Below are 14,585 nucleotides of genomic sequence, written 5' to 3' on the forward strand. Positions count from 1 at the left end.
GTCTTTTAACTTTTTGACAGAATTGGATGCTATTTGCAGGCAGTTATCCCTCCTGAGGGGATGGAGTGTACTAAATGTCAGAATCATAACTGCTTTGCCATTGTGTGGGATACAATAGGAATGGTGGGGGTGAAAGAGCATGGATCCCCAGGAAACAGTGGTGAGGAAAATATCTCTCTCTAGCAATTACCTTTTCAACCCAACATTTTTTGGGGGGGGGGGTAGGCTTTTCCCACCAATGTAGTTTGGGTGTAAAATTTGGAAGACGCCTGTGCGTGAATTTATGTGTGTAGATCAGTGCACGCTAACCAAGGCAGTCTTCGCAGTAGGGCTCTGTTCCGATGGCATGAAGTTGTCACGACAAACCAGTAGATTCCTATCTGCTGCAGCTTTCATCCGCCTTCACAGCCGTTGTAACATACCGCTTGTTATCATCCGCCTGTTCTGCCGTTGAGGACTCATTGCATCATTCTTTGTCTAGCTCCTTCCCTTTGAACTTACTGCCTTGGGTGACCCTGTTGGGAGTACGAGATTCCCAACGGCTTCACTCACAGGGGTCATAGGAACATGCAAGCCCAGTGTTGAAGCAATGATTCTTCAACATCAACTTTGTTGGACTGGTCATGTTGTGCGGATGCCTGATGATTGTCTTCCAAAGCAACTACTCTATTCCAAACTTTAAAATGGAAAGCGTAATGCTGGTGGTCAACAAAAAAGGTTTAAAGACTGTCTCAAGGTAAATCTAAAACAATGTACAGTAGTATAAATACTGACAACTGGGAAACCCTGGCCTGCGAGTGCTCCAGTTAGAGAACAGCCTTTATCAAAGGTGTCATCGGCTTTGAAGACACTCGATCTCAGGACGCAAGGGAGAAATGCGCTAAGAGGAAGGCACGCTTGGCAAATCCACGCAGTGATCAATTCCTGCCCGGAAACCAATGTCTCCACTGTGGAAGGACGTGCAGATCCAGAATTGGCCTCCACAGTCACTTACGGACCCATTATTAAAACTGTGTTTATGGAAGACAATCTTACTCGGCTACGAGTGATCGCCAAAGAAGAGTTTGTGTGATACAGCCTCATCTCCTGGGAGAGGTCTCCACAATGCCTTGCAAAGGAGAAAGAGGGTGGTGGGAAGAAATACCATTGAGCCCCAGGAAAGATTGGCTAAATGTAAAAAACGAAAACACCCACACACAACACAAACCCCGTGCAAAGGGCACTCTTATTCCAATAGTCACTTGGGAATGTGAGGTTCAGCATTTTGGGAGGTAGAATGGAGATCTCAATTGACTTGCACAGGGGACGAGAACAGATCCATGTGGAAAACAGTTTATAACCCCCTCCAAATTTCTGTGGCTGGAGTGCTCCAAGAAAATAATTCAGTGATTAAAAGCCAGACCTGTCCATCAAAACTTTATTTTTAAAAGCTATTCTCATTGGTTCTTCCCTTTTCTTTCCTCGTTTTATTTTTGCATGCTTGGAGAGAGCACTCTTGAGAAGAGCTGAGCAGAATTGGCATAGTTTATAATCTCTAAAAATAGTTAGAAGCGTAGTTCCATTTTCAGACTGAGAGTTGTCACTAGCCAGAGCTGCCAAATGTCTTCTGAAAATCCAAGCTGCCCTAAATTAGGCTTTGTCTGTAGTTTTAGTTTTTCTAGTATTTTCAAGATTGATGTATAGTTCATATCTCCTGAGCAGTGTGCTTTACAACAGCTGTGGGGTGGAAGGCAAAACATGCTGTTCCATTACTGAACTTTGCCCTGTGCAGGGAGTTTAAATGTACGACAAGAATGGACATTATTGGAGTACTAACAATACTGAGTAAAAATAGTTTGCAGAATAGTTGAACTCTGAACCTAAACACAGCAGTTAAAAAGATCCTGTTTGGAGAGATTTTATTAAGATTTGAATTTATTAAAAGGCAATGCCTGACCTAGTGATTTTGCTGCAGGAAGACATCAGTAGATCAGGCATTGCCTTTTAATAAATTCAAATCTTAATGCCTCAAAATTACTTAATTTTTCTAAATCAAATTTCTATAGCACAAGCTACAGTATATTAACCTCTCAAGGCCTATGTAGTGATTTAGGCTATTATTTATTTTCTGTAGTCAAGATTTGTCTTCTGCATTGCTACTTTAAGCAGTGCAGTCTAAGTGGGAACAATGCTTGGAGAAGGGAATTACAGCAATCCATTTCATGTGCTCATTCATTTAATTCCGTGCTGTTTCTGCATTATGTGTGATTTTAAAATATATATACAGTATATATGTGGGGAAATACATAAACCCATTTCATCCAAATGTACTTGTTTAAAATATGCATGCTTATTTATCTAAATGTACTTGCTTTATGACTGGGTGATATATTGTTCAAAACTGGTTTGAAGTCCCTATCATGTTATTGGTTTCATAATTTTTGACTAGGGAATATATTGCAAATCAAGGTGAGTATGTGTGCACTAAGCAAAAATCACAATGTGGGAAAACCTTGAAGCCAGCCAATGCCTCTACATAGCCCTTACTTCAGAAATCATGTTATATTGGTATATTGCAATTTTTAGCGAGTGATATATCACAATATTGAAAACCAGATATCGCCTAGCCCTCCTATTGATATAAATAATATAAATGTACAGTAGCCTAAAATGCACATTTTTACATTCTGGTAAGTTTTTAAAAGAACTGCATCATAAAATTTGCTAAATTTGAAGGTTTATTATATTTCAATTCACACATTAATCCATGTGGTGTGGATCAAATAGGTTTGCAAAGTTCAGAGTCTTCAAAGGTCACTGTGGTCAGGTGAGAATTTGAGGGAGGCCATGTGTTTCATAAGCTAAGCATGTTTTTTAATTCTGTACACACTATTGCTACAGCTTGAAAGCACTGGTCAGTGATGGATACAGAAGGACTACAAGGATAACGGGGGGAAACCAGGTGCTCTCAAGAGCAGCCAACTCTACCCTGCTAGCTACCCATTGTGATTTAAGTTTTACCTGTGTCCACTTTCAAACTTCCATTCATTCTTCAACTATGAGTAGCTGCAGGTAAGAACCAACACAATTATTCTGTGCAAACTGCCTGATTAGACAATGTTGATGACTTTGTACTAGTAGAAAGAACTTGGGACTCATGTAAGGCAGGTGAGGTGGCACTGGGGTTTAAACCACTGAGCTTCTTGGGCTTGCCAATCATAAGGTCGGCAGTTCAAATCCGTGTGACAGGGTGAGCTCTCTTTGCTTTGTCCCAGCTCCTGCCAACCTAGCAGGATCTGTGCCGGTAGTTTAGTCCTGCTAGCCACATGACCTGGAAAAGCGGTCTGCGAACAAACACTGACATCCTCGGCTGGAAAGCGGAAATGAGCACCACACCTCATGGTTGATTTTGACTGAACTTAACTTTTTAAGCCGCACTGCGTTGTCGGGGGCCTTTCCCCTTCCGGGCACCGGTTTGCCCCAAGCTCCTGGCTGCATACTGTAAGGTTGAGAATGTAAGCCACACTTTAACTTTTCACGGTTGGAATTTGGGGGAAAGTGAGGCTTATATTCAGGCCAATACAGTATTTGGTCAGAAGAAGAGAAGGTTGTTATCTTGGAATGTAAGAGAAATTGGATTTTGGAGATGCACCACGACTTTGGCAGGGCGCCATCTTTATCTGTATGGACAAAGAAAGGGAAATTGGAGACTCTTTCCCTAGGCTGAAGCACATATATTGTAATCATAATTGAGAGGAGAATGACTGGATCAATACAGAACTTTTTGCGAAGAAAAAATATGGACAAATAATTATTACACGCAGGATGAAGGAATATATTTACTTGTGGATTAATAAATTACTGAATATGTTAATACGAATGGAAGTCACAAACATTGCAGCTGTTGAACAAGGGACTATGATTACGATACAACTGGAATAAATATGACTTTGGAAGCAGAATTTCTTTTACTGAAACTGTAATCCAGCAAGCAGGAGGCCATCCAAGTTATATAATTGGTTATTTGATTGTTATTACGATTCAGCATGCATATAATGAGGTTTGCTTTGGAGTTTTGTAATTGAAAATTAATTAAAATTATTGACAAAAAAGAAAAGGGGAAAAAAAGAACAGATTTTCTACTCTTACAGGTATTGCACTGGGCTTGCAAGCCTAATATAAATATCACAATCCTACAAGTATCCTACCATTTTGCAGAAATGGTTTTCAACATTATCAATGTGATTTAAATCTTTAGCTACGGAGAATAATGCAGTTTAGAAAAACAGTTATCCCTGAATGCAGCCAAGAGAGAGCTTAGTACAATAGTTGTCCTCAATAGGACATCCAAATGCCCTCCTTAACTCTAGCTAAAAGGCTGGACAGCAATGGCTGTGTCTGCAATCCAAACAAGAGGATGGAAAAATACCTGAACACATAAAGAAACCATGATGCGGGGGGGGGGGGGGGTTGCTTTCACATTGTTGCAGAGTAGAAGTGAGTTTACTATAGACATCCTGCAGAATTTAAAATTGAATTAACACATTTACAAAAAAGGGGAAGACCATGTGTCAAAGTTCAAAGTCTTTGAATTCTTTGCAATAGATATTATCAAGAATATTTTCTTCCAGCATGTGCTAGAGCTGATAAGTCTAATTTGGTTTCTAATGCAACAGAAAATTCCATTGCAAGTAGTTCATGTAGAGAGATTCCATCATGAGAATAAACCCAGTTTTTTCCAGTCCAGTCATAACGCTTCGGGCCACTGTGAAAGAACAAACAAGAACATGACTGAGAACATGACATCCTATGCCCTTTTTGGGGGTATCTGTGTTATTGGGCTGTTGTTTTTATTTTGATTATATATATTGTGGTTTTATATTTTGATTTTGTTGTGTGAACTGCCATGAGACCTCCTGGTATATGGCGGTATATAAATTCAATTAATAACAACAACATTTAAATATCAACCAAATATGACAGAAGGAAAGGTGTGCATGCTGGAAAGGGGCACCCGGAACTCCCACAGCTATTTGCATTCAGTTACCACACAATACCACACAATGTATGGTGTGGGTGAAAGGCAACTGGTTGGCATGAGGTGAATTAGGGCAAAGAAAAATCAATCTATTTCTAAAAGGTTGGACTCGGCTTCAAAACTTCTAACATACGTGCCACTAAAGTTCTGGGGCACCAGCTAGAGATGAAAAAATGCAGCCCCCTGGCAGCTCCTGGCCTTCAGAGAGTTAGCTATTCTGCTGGTCCAAAAGAGCACTGCCTTGGTGCCTTCCCTGCTAGCCCTGACACCCCGCAGCCACCAGAGGAGCTCTGTGCTAAAACGGGACACTTGCTGTAGGTTTCATTCATTCCTGATGGTCCGATCCTCACAATGGCCCACCTGAATTAACCTCAATTAAACAGCAGTGGGATAGTCAGAAAATTGTGTTGTCATTTTCTGTGACATACTAGAACTAGAAAGTAAATGAATACTCTAATTTTCCACATCCTAACACTGGCTTGGGCATGTTTTAATATTTTATTTATTCATTTAAAGCATTGTCTGCTCTTCACTGCACAACAATATGGTATCTGTCAGCTCAGCTCCTGCTTGCTCATTCAGCATTCCAGAAACACAGTGCAGGATCAGTGCTCCCAATGGACGGTGCATCAGAGGGTGTCACTCACTGACCAAAAGCCTAAGTTCAATGACTAGCACTGCAAAATAGAGAAAGTCATACAAATAGTTCCCAAGGGGCTGTGGGGGGAAATAATCACATCCTGTATCACCTAAGCAGCATCTGATATTGACTGACTGGGAAATCCATACAAGCCATTCTGAGGTTTCTAAAGTGCATTCAACTAATAAAGCTGAGGTGGGAGATCTTTTAGTTCAATTGTAAAATTTCCAGAACATTCTAACAAACAGACATTTGCTTACCTGCTTGGAGATGACAGCCATATCTGTTTGTTTGGTGTCTGTTTGTTGATCACATATGTTCCCATGCTTCCACCCAATTTAACTGTTAATACTCCGGACTACAGAATAAATAAGGGGGGGGGGGAGAAAACAAAACAAGCTATCTGTAAGCACTTGCAATATATTTATGTACCGTATTTTTTGCTCCATAAGAAGGAAGGGGAAAAGTCAATGCGTCTTTTGGAGCAAAGGCAAGAGCCGCCCGCAGCGGGAAACCGGCTCTCAGCTGCTTGGGCTCTCGGGCCGCTTCTGTGACAGCGAGCCAGGAGGAGAGTTCCCAGCTCGCTGTCTAGGAAGTGCCCGAGAGCCTGTTTCCTGCTGCACGCAGCAAGGGGGAGGAAGGGGTCGCCAACAGCAACAAGGGCGGAGGAAGGGACAGCCCCAAAGCAGTGCTTTTGGGCTGTCCCTTCCTCCCCCTTTGCCGGGCCACCGACAGCAACATGCGAGGGGGGTGGGTGGCGGTAGCATCTGCCTGCCACCACGCCCCCTTGCAACAGCAAGCTTGCTAGCAAGAAAAGTGGCGTTGCTTGCTTGACAGCAAGAAAAGCCCGCCTCTCGCAACCGTGGCTCCTGTGCTTGGCTTTACAGCCCCCGAGCAGCAGAGGGCTCGTGGCGGCGGCAGTAGCGGAGCCGGCGAGGGCCTGATCCTGTGCAAGGCCGGCAGGAGGCCGGCTTCGCAGCAGCGGTGGCAGCGGAGCCGACGGGGGCCCGATCCTGCGCTACCTCGCTGGCCTCCCACCACTCGCGCTACCTCCTGCGGCCCCTCCATAGGGCCAGATCGGGCCCATCGCCGCCGCAGCCACCGGCCTCCCTACCTGCCAATCCGGCCATAGGGCCTGATCGGGCCCATCGCTGCCTCCTGCCGGCCTTTAAAGTGCATTTTTTTTTAAAGGCCCCAGAACGAATTAATCCATTCCGAATGCATTCCTATGGGATCGGCTCCAGCTAAGAGGAGGAAGGGGCAGCACACAGGACTGCAGCTGCGTTCCTAGGAGGTTGCCTCAAGAATGTGTCCCCAAATGTGCAATGCAATTCAGTTTTGAAAAGCATGGGCCCTGCTTCCACAGTTCTTGACTGAACCTGCACCACTCAGGCTCCTGAGATAATAATAAATTCAGATATTAAATCACCACACTTATTATCCTTACACACTCTTGCATGGTTAAATTGGGCTTGGCTGCCTGCCTCCCTTTTAAGCTCAGACTTTGTTTAGACTATACCAAGGTTTTAGTATGATTGGGCACGGTCTCCCTTGTCAACTACGCTTTGACTGTTTTATCTTGTTCTGGGCTTTACTGTCCTTAAATTGATTTTACTTTGAGCTGTTACTGAAGTCCTTTTTAGGGCCAAACAGTAGCTTGGAAATGTGTTTATAAAATAAACAAAATGGTAAACTACATCAATGTCAACTGAACACTTTCCAGATTTTACGTTATTTCATAGCAAATGCAGCATTCCAAGATGCTTTTCCCGACAGCTATATCATATAACACATTCCCAAACAGTTGTTACTGTATTACCAATATCATGCTAGATACTGTACATTGTATTGTAAATAGACCTAACCCATCAACACATTACTTCTAATTTGAAAAATGTGCAAACCACACACAAGCATTTGACATCATTTCATAGCATATGGTGTTTGTCTGTGCCACATGTTTATAGAAACACTGCTGAGACCATGAAGTTTTTAGAGATAATTAAACAAATGCTCATTTGTAGTTTTTAATTTTATATCACACACATGAGAAAAAGTATTTGATGTACTAGAAGGTAAAGGTAAAGGACCCCAAACAATTAAGACTCTGGGGTTGCGCGCTCATCTCGCTTTACTGGCCGAGGGAGCTGATGTTTGTCCGCAGTTTTTCCAGGTCATGTGGCAAAACCAGAGCAGTGCATGGAAATGCCGTTTACCTTCCCGCCGGAGTCGTACCTATTTATCTAGTTGCATGTTGATGTGCTTTTGAACTGCTAGGTTGGCAGGAACTGGGACCGAGCAATGGGAGCTCACCCTGTCACGGGGATTCAAACCGCCGACCTTCCGATCGGCAAGCCCTAGGCTCTGTGGTTTACACCACAGTGCCACCCGCGTCCTATTTACTGTACTAATGAATGTTAAATAAATCAAGGTAAGCTCCCAGGACAGGTGAGGGAACAGTCACACACGGATTCCTAAATGCTACTAGAAACATTGCTATTACGGATTCCTTTGGATAGAATTACAGTAATTTTTATATAAGCTTTTATCTATCACAAGCGAGCTGAAACTGGTTTCAGCTATTTTCCGGTTGTGCCACCTTGTGGTCCTACCATTCTACTAGCTCCTTATGAGAACAGAGTTTCTTAAACTGCAGGGAAAGAAAAGAAATGTTTAAAATCATAGAAGTACAGGGTTGGAAGGGACTCTCTGATAATCCAGTCCAACCCCCCCCCCCCTGCAGTGCAGGAATATGCAGGAGTCTCATACAGGGATCAACCCTGCAATCTTGGCATTATCATGTGTGTGCATGCAGACAAAGACATACACTTGGTTGGCAAGCCTTTACCTAAAGCATGCATCAAAACCACACCGAGACAGCTGAATTAGAAAAAGTGAGTCCCAAGTCTTAGGGTTTAATGGCTCAAGGAACACTACCTTAAAGAACAACTAGAATTCTAAATAATGATGATAATTATTATTATTATTATTATTATTTATTGGCCAAGTACCAACATACTTGGAATTTTGCTTTGGCTACATTGCAATGTAAACGTACCTTATACAAACATTGTTCCACGTACAATACAATAGCACAGCAAACCCCACCCATAACTGGCTTCCCCTTCCGCTACACAACTATGAATTTAACAATTTGATGGCACAATAATAATAATAATAATTTATTATTTATACCCCGCCCATCTGGCTGGGTTTCCCCAGCCACTCTGGGCAGCTTCCAACCAAATATTAAAAACAGTACAGCATCAAACATTAAAAACTTCCCTAAACAGGGCTGCCTTCAGTTGTCTTCTGAAAGTAGAATAGTTACTTATTGCCTTGACATCTGCTGGGAGGGCGTTCCACAGGGCGGGTGCCACTACCGAGAAGGGAAAAAACTGTTCCTGTACCTAGCCGTTTTTTTGTATAGAGTAAATCTTGTATATAAAACAATGTGATCCCCTATCTTTGCTGCTGTCGAAGAATTTAGAAGCTTTCTTATAGCCAGAAATTATTTATGGTAGTGTCTAAAGAGAAGTTGAGACTATAGCAAAAACACCTGTAAAAATAAACAATAAAATAAAATACTATACCGAAAATGAGACATCATAATCTTGAGGAGCAAAGGGCTTGTCTGCCAGCTCCTCAAAGAAATCTGTTAATGACTCCAGGGTTTCTTCAGCAAGTTTTTCATACGTAGTTTCATCTATTGAGCTGTAAAAGTCAGGTAAAGAAAGAGTTACTCAAATTTTATATCATTAAATGAAAATATTATCAGTGCAAAACAAGAGATCCCAGAAAAGAACACAGCAATTTGAAGGTCTTTGTTACTGACACATACTAGTGTAGGAACCATTTCTGAAGTTGCAATAAATAAGAAAAATTAGGTATTTATAGCCCAGAGATTTTATTCACCACACACTGCAACTTCCATTCATTAGACAATCCTCTGATTAAAGAACTTTAGGCTACAATTCTGACCCCACTTCTCTGGAAGGAAGCCCACTGAATTTATTATGACTTGCTTTTGAATAGATATGGTTGGGTTTGCACTGTTAGTCAATTAATTGATTACATCTGCATACATTTAGACATTGATTTGTCTATCTTGCCCATTTTTGTTTCTTCTCTATATGTTTGGCCCTCTCTTGAGTTTGTTACCAAACTTGACAGCAGGCTTCACTGCCATTTGGACACTGGTTCCATCACAGTGGTCTCCCTCTAGCTGGCTGGCCTTTGGGCACCATTTTCCCTCCCTGTTCCCTCCAGTGGCAGAACAGTGCCAGCCTCAGCGTCACCCCTGAACCATGGAGTCCCACTCCCTGCCTGGCCTCTCCGGTTGCTTCCCCTCAGCTCATCTCAGCCAATGGCAGAACAGTGCCAGGAGGCAGACATCACCTGTAAGGACCACCCAGCGCTTTAAGAAACAGCACAGAGATCGCACAGCAAAAAGCATCCCCCCTCCATAGCCCAGGCACCCATCTTTATTTCAGACATCAAGATATAGCAGCATACCATGATGGTTAGCTGGTGATCTATCATGATGAAAATCAGGTATTGCCCAGGCCTATATGATATCTGGCTTAATTTGAAAGAATCCTTCCCCTCTTTATTCTTACGATATTTTCATAGCAAAAGTACTAATGGAAGTTTCTATTCATTTTAGTAAAGCTTGTGTCGTTTTCCAGTGGTTTACACCCTAAGGATGTAGTTAGGCTTCCTGGACTCCTGTTTGAGGCCTAAGCCCAGTTTCCACAATATGCATGCCCCGTGGTTTTGTCTAAACTGTGGCTCCATCCCAGTCTGCTCTGGTAACATTTGAACAAGCAAGATCATGTGGAAGACAACCACAACCTGCCTATTCCCACATCAGAAATGCTTGGGATGTAGGGAAGAGGGAGTGCCACTTTCCAAATGCAAGAACCACCCATAAGTTGGCAACACAATGAGTGTTGGAGAACAGGCAGTTGCTTGGAAATGGATCCTCTTCACCTCTTAATCAGTGAGCGCATACTGCTCTTTACACTGCTAGTGGCTACTGATATTTCTCTCTCTTGGTGTTTACATGTTTTATTGACTAATGTTAAGAAGTGGGCTGATGCAACTGTTCTAGTAGAGGTTATCTGGAGGAACTGAAAGCTTGCAGCTCTTCCATTCTCTTTCTACATGAATTAGTTAAACAAGCCTGTCTCCACCATACTGAGAGTCAACAAGGCAATCCTAGTCCAACAGGAACAGCTACAAAAGAACAAAAACAAAGGTCTGGTTATGCGTGAAAGTGCTGGATGCTGTGGCAGTTTAAGATAGATTTGTTGCATATGCAATGGCACTATTATTCACTTAAAATGATTCAACGTTACCAACTAACACCCCAATGCAGATCCCATGCGCATGGCTTTGGTTTCGTTCTTCCGAATGTGAGGTGACTGTTTCTGTCCTCAATACTGATCTCTGTTTGGGAAATTCCCCGAGTTGCCAGGTGGCCAATTCTATATACAACTTACCTTTTGTCAATTTGAGTTCCTGCACTTCTTATGCATTGCAGTTGAGCACTCTTGGCTTTGACTATGAGAACGCCATATAAACAATGCGGCTGCACATCCTGTGAAGAAATAAGTTTTAAGTACTTTTGTGGGAAATCATGTTGTTCAGCAGAAGACTAAGCGCAAGCAGCACAACTTTCAGGGTTGTATCCTTCTCTCTGAGGGGATACTGCTACATTTTGTTTTACGCTGTTTTATTTTGTGGTTAGGACTGTGTATATTTCTGCCATGGGAACCTCGGATGAAAGCTGGATTATAAATGCTTTAAATAACAAACAAACAAACAAACAAACAAACAAACACACACACACACACACACATATATATATATATAGTCCTCTGACCAGGAGTAGCATCATTTGTATTTCAAGTCCTTAAAGAGAACTACTTCCGTGCTGTTCCAGAAGCAAGCCCATTCCTTCTCCCTACTTCTTTCAGCCTGGTTGATTTAGTGTCCCGAGTTCATTTCCCGCTTTGTCCATATATTAACCCCTCTGTTTAGCATTATCTATTTCCCCGCCGGGGAATGGAAGGGCAGAGGTGCCAGGCTTGAGTGTTTTGATCTTAGTGAGTCTTTTTCCATTTTGAAGGGCCAAGGAGCCCAATCCCGCAGCGAGGGAGGGCGGAGGACGAGCTCTCTTCGCTCGTTTCCAGCGGGACTCCAGGTGAGTCCCTGAGTCCCTTTTCCCTGCCCCCCCCCAACACACCAGGCAGCGGCCGGCCTGTCCTTTCCCGGTCCGACCCAACCCAACCCAACCTGCCAGCGGAGGATCCCGGCGCCGTTTCTGGGCCCAAGGAGAGACGCCGCCGGGCGCAGAAGGCCCCCCGAGCCCCGCCGCCACCCTCAGCCCCGCCGGGAGCGGCCCAGGAGGCTTCTCTCGCCACGAGACGCCGCGGCAGAAGGAGGCCGGGCGGCGGGTTCCTCGGCTGCGCCACCCGGGCGGGGCGGCCTTTCTGGGCCCGGCTGCGAGGGAGAAGCTCCGTGGGCCGGGCTCGCCGGAGGCCCTGCGCCGCTCCCCGGCCTTGTCTGCAGGGGCCTCCGCCATCGCCCCCTCCGCGCCCGCGAAGGAGCCGCCCGCCCGCCCGCCTTCCCTCCCAGGCCGAGGCCGAGCACTCACCGGCCGGCCCGGGAGGAGAGCGAAGCCGCAGTCGCTTCTCTGGAGAGGAGGCGCCGCCGCGGCCTCCTCCTGTCCCTTCCAGCGCCCGCCGGCGCCTCCCTGCCGGCCCCGGGCCGCGACCCGGGAGAAGAGCAGAGCGCAGGCCGCGCCCGGCCGCCACATGAGATCCTAAGGCGGCGCGCAGAAGACTCGGGCTCTGGGCGCGGCGAGGCTCTGCTGCCCCCTGGCGACGGAGCGGGGCGGCGGCGGATGGCCGGCCCTTTCCCCCGGGCAGAGCCGGGCCCCGATCCTTGCTTGCTTGCTTGCTGCTGCTGGAGAAGCGGGCGAGGCGCCGCTTCGGGCTTCTTCCTCTCGCCCTCTGTCTCTTCCAGCGCCTTAGCAGAAGTCTGTCCAGTTCTAGGTCTCTCTAGAAATAGCTAGGAATCCTGGCTGCCCCTGGGTTGAGCACACAGCAGCCCACGATTGACACCAGTGTTTCTATGCCGGTGAATCAGGAGAAAAGCAGCCTCTAATTAATTATTTATTATTATTATTATTATTATTATTATTATTTGTAATAATATTATATTATTTGTACCCCGCCCATCTGGCTGGGTCTCCCCAGCCATTCTGGGTGGCTTCCAACAAAGATTAAAAATACATTAAAATGTCACACATTAAAAACTTCCCTTAACAGGGCTGCCTTCAGATGTCTTCTAAATGTATAGTTACAGGTAGGTAGCCGTGTTGGTCTGAGTCGAAGTGTGCATGCACACTTCTTCAGATACACTAGTGTATCTGAAGAAGTGTATCTGTACACTGTGTAGTAGTGTATCTGAAGAAGTGTGCATGCACACGAAAGCTCATACCAAAATAAAAACTTACTTGGTCTTTAAGGTGCTACTGTAGGAATTTTTTTATTTTGCTTCTAAATGTATCTGACATCTGATGGGAGGGCGTTTCACAGGGCAGGCGCCACTACCGAGAAGGCCCTCTGCCTGCTTCTCGTAGTGAGGGAACCACCAGAAGGCCCTCGGAGCTGGACCTCAGTGGGGTGAACGATGGGGGTGGAGACGCTCCTTCAGGTATACTGGACCAAGGCCATTTAGGGCTTTAAAGGTCAGCACCAACACTTTGAATTGTGCTCGGAAACGTACTGGGAGCCAGTGTAGATCTTTCAAGACCGGTGTTATGTGGTCTCAGCGGCCGCTCCCAGTCACCAGTCTAGCTGCCGCATTCTGGATTAGTTGCAGTTTCCGAGTCACCTTCAAAGGTAGTCCCACGTCGAGCGCATTGCAGTAATCCAAGCGGGACATAACCAGAGCATGCACCATTCTGGCAAGATAGTCTGCGGGCAGGGAGGGTCTCATCCTGCGTACCAGATGGAGCTGATAGACAGCTGCCCTGGACACAGAACTGACCTGCGCAGTTACCTCATTCAGGACCAGGGAGTCCTCCACACCAGCCCATCCTCTGTCCCCCAAAAACAGTACAGTGGTGCCTCGCTAGACGAATGCCTTGTAAGACAAATTTTTCGCTTAACAAATTTTGCGATCGGAGGTTTTGCGATCGGAGGTTGCCTTGCAAGACGACAAGGTTTTCTATGGCTGCCGCTTCGTCTTGCGAAGTGTGGCCATAAAAACCTCCGATCACAAAACCCATTGAAAGGGGCATTTGTCTAGTGAAAGGGGAACCAGCTGTAGCAAGGTTATTTAGTACATGAGTAACAAGGTTATTACCGTTGAAACTAGGCTTGTACAACAAGAATACCTTAAAGCAGCCATTACGTTCTTGAGAAATAAAATTTCCAGTGTTAAAGTGCCAATCAGAAAAGCGTCTGTGTTATTTTCCAGCCAAGGTACACGAAACTCATTCATGAGGACACCCATTAAAAGGACAGCATTTCCAGCTGATCTTCCTTTGCCTTCTTCCCTCGCATTTCCTTCAAGAGGGGAACTGTTAGTTTGTGTCTTTGGGGTGCAGCAAGAGGGCGAGTCAGGCAGACAGACCCAGGGTGTCATAAAGTTACCTTAGGGAAGGGGCAAGCTTTTACAGAAAGGGATTCTTAGAGGCAGAACTCCCTATACTGTGGACACAAGGGATAGTCTCAGATACAGCCCTGAACTTTACCTGGCCACGGTTGTGCTGGAAGAGGACTCTCTTTTGTATAAAAGAAGAGGAAATAGAATAAAACCCTCGAGTGCATGAGGGAATACAGAAAGGCTAAGGGGAGCAATGGGGGGGGGGGAGGCTCGGTTTACCCCAGACCATCCCTGTTCTTTTAATAA

General features: G+C 45.0%; 1 protein-coding gene across 2 annotated transcripts; it reads right to left on the bottom strand.

Moving 5' to 3' along the window:
- Positions 1-1,987: 1,987 nt before the first annotated feature.
- Positions 1,988-12,511, bottom strand: FXN (frataxin). 2 transcript variants are annotated; one of them, XM_060280047.1, is made up of 5 exons: positions 12,319-12,511; positions 11,162-11,259; positions 9,251-9,371; positions 5,918-6,015; positions 1,988-3,659 (listed from the first exon to the last, which is right to left on the bottom strand). In XM_060280047.1, exons 1-5 carry the CDS (start codon positions 12,478-12,480, stop codon positions 3,656-3,658), a joined length of 483 nt encoding a protein of 160 aa, XP_060136030.1. In that variant the 5' UTR covers positions 12,481-12,511; the 3' UTR covers positions 1,988-3,655. The 2 variants fall into 2 exon arrangements, with proteins under 2 accessions (XP_060136030.1, XP_034956125.1); XM_035100234.2 differs by lacking the exon at positions 1,988-3,659 and adding an exon at positions 3,925-4,744.
- Positions 12,512-14,585: the final 2,074 nt, after the last annotated feature.

The sequence above is a fragment of the Zootoca vivipara genome, chromosome 11 (genome assembly GCF_963506605.1).
Source record: "Zootoca vivipara chromosome 11, rZooViv1.1, whole genome shotgun sequence".
NCBI classification, from domain to species: Eukaryota; Metazoa; Chordata; class Lepidosauria; order Squamata; family Lacertidae; genus Zootoca; species Zootoca vivipara.